The sequence below is a fragment of the Notolepis coatsorum genome (genome assembly GCF_963971535.1).
Source record: "Notolepis coatsorum genome assembly, chromosome: 4".
NCBI classification, from domain to species: domain Eukaryota; kingdom Metazoa; phylum Chordata; class Actinopteri; order Aulopiformes; family Paralepididae; genus Notolepis; species Notolepis coatsorum.
Window position 1 is genome coordinate 2,224,646 of NC_140168.1, and position 7,500 is coordinate 2,232,145.

The 7,500-nt window shown below is 48.5% G+C and overlaps 1 protein-coding gene across 1 annotated transcript in view; it reads left to right on the forward strand.

Annotated features, from left to right (window-relative positions):
• The window catches only part of arfgef2 (ADP-ribosylation factor guanine nucleotide-exchange factor 2 (brefeldin A-inhibited)), a gene marked incomplete at its 3' end in the record, with an annotated part of 107,377 nt that overhangs the window by 81,169 nt on the left and 18,708 nt on the right, over window positions 1-7,500 (forward strand). The window contains exons 29-33 of the mRNA XM_084313308.1: window positions 87-217; window positions 1,502-1,631; window positions 2,155-2,290; window positions 4,428-4,566; window positions 6,260-6,317. Coding sequence (XP_084169434.1) covers window positions 87-217; window positions 1,502-1,631; window positions 2,155-2,290; window positions 4,428-4,566; window positions 6,260-6,317 — 594 coding nt within the window. The remainder of the gene's footprint in view (window positions 1-86; window positions 218-1,501; window positions 1,632-2,154; window positions 2,291-4,427; window positions 4,567-6,259; window positions 6,318-7,500) is intronic.

Consider the following 7,500-nt stretch of genomic DNA (forward strand, 5'->3'; position numbering starts at 1 on the left):
TTCTGTATTGTCACAGTGAAAGGGTTAACCGGCTGTCGTGTGGCAGTGAAAGGGTTAATGAAAGAAGGAACCCTGGTTCTCCCCAGAGCCTGCGTGAGTACACCAGCGACGACATGAACGTGGCCCCCGGCGACCGGGTGTGGGTGAGGGGCTGGTTCCCCATCCTGTTCGAGCTCTCCTGCATCATCAACCGCTGCAAGCTGGACGTCAGGACCAGGTGAGACCGTTGTACCTTAATACTGTAGGTCCGGTTACATGATTCATATTGAGTTATATTTAGGGATGGGTACCTTTCACATTTGAACCGATACTGTGAATCGATACCGGTACCCAACGGTACCTTTTTTCGGTACTTTAGTCTCAAGAAATGTAATTTACCTACCTCAGTCGTGAAAAAGAAAAAATCCAAACTTCAAATAACTACAATTTCGACAGTTTTCGGCTTGTCATTGCTCCGACTGCTTTGTTGTTGAATCAAGTCAAATCCTAGGTAAGCGTATATTGTGCGTGTGAATCCATAAATCCAAGATATTATTATTATTAAATAGGTAGTATAAGGGACATACTAATAATGACATAATGACCAGGAAGATTATTGATGCGACCAATTATAACGTTAGTTACAATCTACCACCAACGTTCATATTACAGACAATGAGTCCAGAAAAGGTCCCACACCGGTGTCTTCATCTATAAATTATAAATGACTGTATTACCCTGTATTTTACTGTCATACACTTTTACTATTTATGTAGACTATTCTGTTTTGTGTTTACATGTGATGTATTGTATATTGTATACATGCACCTTTATTATGTTCTTGTGTGATGTACCGCACATTTTATTGCTGTCATCTTGGCCAGGTCTCCCTTGCAAAGGAGATCTTGTTTGGTTTGGTTTGGTTTTTATTTAGACAACAAAACATATACAGATCATTACTCCATTATACATTTTTGTCAAGGATAGGAACGAAAAAGGCGCAGTGACTTATTTGCATCGTTGTCCTTGGAAGTCAAGGATGCTTGAAACAACACATACAACTCATTACAGGAAATCAATCACAATTATTACATTTGCATAGTAATAATGGCACAACCCTAAATTAATACAAACCAAGCACATTTGTTGATACAATGTTCTTCTAGCCGAGAGTCCGTGTGTCTCAGGAAGCACCCCAGGGGACGGAGTTTTGGGGGTTGGGAGGGAGGACGGAGAGTGGTTCCGGCCTAGACTAATTACAGTTGCCATTAGTTAGTACCAGAGGGGAGGGGCTTAGGCTACAGTTGCCGCCTAGTAGGGATAAGGGTATTGGCTTAGAAATGGGCGAGGAGTATCTCAATGGGACTTCCTGGTTAAATAAAGGTTCAAATATATATATATTTATATTTTATTTGTATTCATCCTGTTGAGCAGAATGTGATCTAACCTCTCTGTGTGTCTCCTGCTGCAGGGGTCAGAGGTCAGGGTCAGGGTCTAACCTCTCCGTGTGTGTCCTCCTCAGGGGTCTGACGGTGATGTTTGAGATCATGAAGAGCTACGGACACACCTTCGAGAAGCACTGGTGGCACGACCTCTTCAGGATCGTCTTCCGCATCTTCGACAACATGAAGCTTCCAGAGCAGCAGACTGAGGTGAGAGGTCGCCAGGGGGTCATGGCCGGGTAGCCAGGGGGGTCATCGCCAGGTCGCCCGAGTTTGTCAAATGTTTTCACAAGTAGCGAAGCACATCGGAAGTCAGATCTCCTGCTAGAGGGAGACGAGTCACGCTTCTAGCTCGGGCAAAAATCTGAATCACGAACGATTATTTTGATTGATATTGAAATCATGAAGGACGGGTGTGCTGCATTTACAACACAAGACAAAATGAGTGGCATGTGGCACAATAATCGTTTTATCTTGATTATCTTGTTTTCTTGATCGTGGGAATAGTACAAAATCATAATTTTAATTAATACTTGATCAATTGGTCCAGCCTTACTACAAATAAGTAGCGGGCAAAGAGGTCCAGCAAGAGATGATTAAATGGAAGTGATGACAGTTTAAAACATATTCTGTACATTCACTCACTAGGCATTCGTGCGTCTATAAAACAACAACAACAACAACATTCCGTCTGTTTACTCGTTGCCCGTGTTGTTGTGCTCTTGTCCGCCAGAAGACGGAGTGGATGACCACCACCTGTAACCACGCGCTGTACGCCATCTGTGACGTGTTCACGCAGTTCTACGAGCCGCTGTGCGACGTGCTGCTGGCCGACATCTTCACACAGCTGCAGTGGTGCGTCAGACAAGGTGGGTGGGGCCTCAGACAAGGTGGGTGGGGCCTCAGACCAGGTGGGTGGGGCCTCGCTGCAGTGGTGCGTCCGACAAGGTGGGTGGGGCCTCAGACAAGGTGGGTGGGGCCTCAGACAAGGTGGGTGGGGCCTCAGACAAGGTGGGTGGGGCCTCGCTGTGCGTCAGACAAGGTGGGCGGGGCCTCGCTGTGCGTCAGACAAGGTGGGCGGGGCCTCGCTGTGCGTCAGACAAGGTGGGCGGGGCCTCGCTGTGCGTCAGACAAGGTGGGCGGGGCCTCGCTGCAGTGGTGCGTCAGACAAGGTGGGTGGGGCCTCAGACAAGGTGGGTGGGGCCTCGCTGTGCGTCAGACAAGGTGGGTGGGGCCTCAGACAAGGTGGGTGGGGCCTCGCTGTGCGTCAGACAAGGTGGGTGGGGCCTCAGACAAGGTGGGTGGGGCCTCGCTGTGCGTCAGACAAGGTGGGTGGGGCCTCGCTGGGCGTCAGACAAGGTGGGTGGGGCCTCAGCGGGAGCGGGAATAGAACCGGGAACCTCCGGATTGCCAGACGACTGCTCTACCTCCCGAGCCACTGTCGCCCTAATATATATATAATACGTTATAAGTTATAAATATAAGCAAGAAAAGGGGCGGCTACGTGGCGTAGTGGGCAAGGCGCTAGCCACAAATGCTGGAGACGCTGGGCTCGTCAGTTTGAGCCCAGCGCTCCACATTTGCTTTCAGTTTAGCTGGTCGTTCGTACTAATACACATTGGCCGTATTAGGGGGTGGGAAACTGATGGGTGGGGATCGGGCGTTGTGGACAGCGACTCCTACAGGTCGGTTGGTGCGCCTGCGCAGTAGAATCAGGAAGTGTCGGGGGCAGAGTGAGCCTCCCACGCGTTACTCCTCGCCACTGAGATCGAGCTGCGCAGGTGAAAAGATGCGACTGCTGCTACCTCGAGTACCGGAGGGGACTTGTGCTATGTATGACTTAGTCCACATTGCAGCCGGCTTGTGGGAGGCAAGAAACAGCGTTCGAGACAGGGGAGGGTTGAATTGGATGATACGAAATTGGGATGGGAGAAAATATAGAAAATGGGAGAAAAAGTGGATCAAAACAAAAAAACAAAAAAAAAATATCCCGTGCAGGTGTTGGTGGTTAAAGTCAAGTCAACTTTATTGTCATTTCCCATAATGTGCAACAAGACATACAGAGAAATTAAATTGCATTCTCCCCTTCCCACGGTGTATATAAAAATATCTAATATAAACATAAAGTAACATTCAGATTCAGATTCAGATTACTTTATTCGCCATTTCATACAGGTACAAAATGGAACGTGTTTTGGCATTACAGTGCAACATATTGGACACAATGTACACACACACACGATATATAGGACTATATACAATATAAACGGTAGCTGAAAATGAAATTAATGAGTGAAATAAATATACAGGTAAAAGAGAACTGGGTGCAAATCTTCTAGCAGCAGTGGTACATATAGTACATATAGTGGTACATATAGTGGTACATATAGTACATATAGTGGTACATATAGTGTACATATAGTGGTACATATAGTACATATAGTGTACATATAGTGGTACATATAGTACATATAGTGTACATATAGTGGTACATATAGTGTACATATATAGTGGTACATAGTAAATATAAATAATGGCAGTGAGAGTCGGACAATGATGGTCATTAGTGATGGCTTTCTTGGCTCGTTCTGTTCTCTGTTGTTCTCTGTTGTCTGATGTTCTCTGTTGTTCTCTGATGTTCTCTGTTGTTCTCTGTTGTCCTCTGTTCTCTGCCGTCCTCTATTGTCCTCTGTTCTCTGCCGTCCTCTATTGTTCTCTGTTGTCCTCTGTTCTCTATTGTTCTCTATTGTCCTCTGTTCTCTGCCGTCCTCTATTGTTCTCTGTTGTCCTCTGTTCTCTGTTGTTCTCTATTGTCCTCTGTTCTCTGCCGTCCTCTATTGTTCTCTGTTGTTCTCTATTGTTCTCTATTGTCCTCTGTTCTCTGCCGTCCTCTATTGTTCTCTGTTCTCTGTTGTTCTCTGTGTTGTTCTCTCTATTGTCCTCTGTTCTCTGAGGTCCTCTGTAGTCGCTGCCAGGTAACCTTTCCTCCCCCGTCTCTCGCCTCAGATAACGAGCAGCTGGCGCGGTCGGGGACCAACTGCCTGGAGAACCTGGTGATTCTGAGCGGGGAGAAGTTCAGCCCGGAGGTCTGGAACGTCACCTGCTCCTGCATGCTGGACATCTTCCAGAACACCAGCCCTCACGCGTACGTGCTGCACCTCCCACACTCCACCCACACTCTGCTGCACCTCCCACACTCCACCCACACCGTGCTGCACCACCCACACTGTTCACAGAGCGTTTCAAGTTTCACGTTCTTTATTTGTCAAATACACAACAATACTGGGGGCACTGTGGCAGGTGGTGAAATATTTGTGTTTCGAGATCGGCCTACCGATATTATCGGCCGATATCGGCATTAAAATGTGATATCGGAAAATATCGGTATCGGTTACATTTTTTTTTTTTTTTAACATTTCTATAACCTTTATTTACCCTGGCAAGCAAGTAAGAACAAATTCTGATTTTATTTATTGTCAAAAGTATGCATAATGTTGTGTTAATTCCACAACAAGAGATATGTAATGTTAATTACCTGAAATTATTCCATTTTTTGGGGGGGGGGAACCATGCATAAATCGGTATCGGTTGATATCGGTATCGGAAATTAAGAGTTGGACAATATCGATATATCGGTATCGGTAAAAAAGCCAATATCGAACATCCCTAACAATAAGTAGTAGTAGTAAGATACATTATATATATATATAATAGAAATTTGCATCGTAGTGCAATTTGTCTCAGATTTATAAAAAAAATATAAACATTTAAAATAAACTAGTGTTAAAGGGGAACACCACTCAAATAAAAAAAATGAATGTTATTTCCGTGGCCTAAGACGGTTCAATGTATATTTATATAGATGTAGTTCCCCTTGAAGTCCACAGTGAAACAAAGTTCACACACTAATGCTCAATTCAGATTTATTGCTCAGATCTGACTTTCTTTTTTTTTCTTTTTTATATTGATCTTTCCCCCCTCCTTTTTCCTCTGATTTTCTCCCATCCCAATGTTAGTCGTTATGCCAATTCCCAATCCCCTTCCTGGTTGCTGCGCACTTACCCCCCACAGTCGGTCTGGGAGAGTGGAGGCTATCACGTGCTTCCTCCGACACACGTCTAGCCAATCAACCGCTTCTTTTCACCTGGCAGCGCGGACTCTCACTGAGAGGGTGTAACGTGTGGAAGGATCACACTACCCCCCTTAGATCCTATCCGCGCTTAGCAGGCGCCCCGACCGAACTGTAGGAGTCGCTGTTTACAACGACCCGGACCCACCCCGCCAGCTTCTCCCACCCTCTAATACAGCCAATTGTATTAGTGTGAACGGCCAGCCAAGCTGGTGACAACCCCGGAGCTGTGAGCTGGATTCGAACAGACGAATCCAGCGTCAGATCTGACTTTCTTTAGTTTGGCTCGTTCACATAATTTTTTTAAATGTGGCCCAACATCAGATTCCAGAACTGACCCGGTCACTGCTCCTGAACTGACCCGCACGCGCACATGAACAATAACGAAGATTGGGACGTAAAAAAAAAATGGTGACAAATGTCAACCTAGTGTAAAATGTCACATGAATTCCGATGCGACTGTTCAGACGGAGGTCGCGTTGCAAAAATTATCTGATTTAGAACCACATGCCTGTGTGAAAGTGGCCCAAATCAGAATTGAAAAGGTCAGATTCCATTTGATTTATGCCGTTCGCCCCGTCACGAAAACAGACACACATCAGCGCCCAACACGGTAAACATGTGAGGTATGCACTCTAACCGACTGACGCGTGACTTCTGTTGTGACGGCTCTGTTTGATTTGATTTGTTTGTTTTGTTTTTTCATCAGCTTGTTGTCATGGCGACCGGCTGGACAGGAAGAGGAGGCCGGCGACGGGAAACAGGCGGTAAGAACCAGAACCGACATCGACTGAAGCTGAACCCTAACCCTACCACCCCTCCTGCCCCAGTTCTACCATCCTGCTCCATCCTACCACCCCCTCCTGCCCCAGTTCAACCACCCTCCTCCATCATACCACCCCCTACTGCCCCAGTTCTACCACCTCCTCCATCCTACCACCCCCTACTGCCCCAGTTCAACCACCCTCCTCCATCCTACCACCCCCTACTGCCCCAGTTCAACCACCCTCCTCCATCCTACCACCCCCTACTGCCCCAGTTCAACCACCCTCCTCCATCCTACCACCCACTACTGCCCCAGTTCTACCACCTCCTCCATCCTACCACCCCCTCCTGCCCCAGTTCTACCACCTCCTCCATCCTACCACCCCCTACTGCCCCAGTTCTACCACCTCCTCCATCCTACCACCCCCTACTGCCCCAGTTCAACCACCTCCTCCATCCTACCACCCCCTCCTGCCCCAGTTCTACCACCTCCTCCATCCTACCACCCCCTCCTGCCCCAGTTCTACCACCTCCTCCATCCTACCACCCCCTACTGCCCCAGTTCTACCACCTCCTCCATCCTACCACCCCCTCCTGCCCCAGTTCTACCCCCCTCCTCCACCCTACCACCCCTACTGCCCCAGTTCTACCACCTCCTCCATCCTACCACCCCCTACTGCCCCAGTTCAACCACCTCCTCCATCCTACCACCCCCTACTGCCCCAGTTCAACCACCTCCTCCACCCTACCACCCCCTACTGCCCCAGTTCAACCACCCTCCTCCATCCTACCACCCCCTACTGCCCCAGTTCAACCACCTCCTCCATCCTACCACCCCCTCCTGCCCCAGTTCAACCCCCTCCTCCACCCTACCACCCCCTACTGCCCCAGTTCTACCACCTCCTCCATCCTACCACCCCCTACTGCCCCAGTTCTACCCCCCTCCTCCATCCTACCACCCCCTACTGCCCCAGTTCAACCACCTCCTCCATCCTACCACCCCCTACTGCCCCAGTTCAACCACCTCCTCCATCCTACCACCCCCTACTGCCCCAGTTAGTTCAACCACCTCCTCCACCCTACCACCCCCTACTGCCCCAGTTCAACCACCTCCTCCATCCTACCACCCCCTACTGCCCCAGTTAGTTCAACCACCTCCTCCACCCTACCACCCCCTACTGCCCC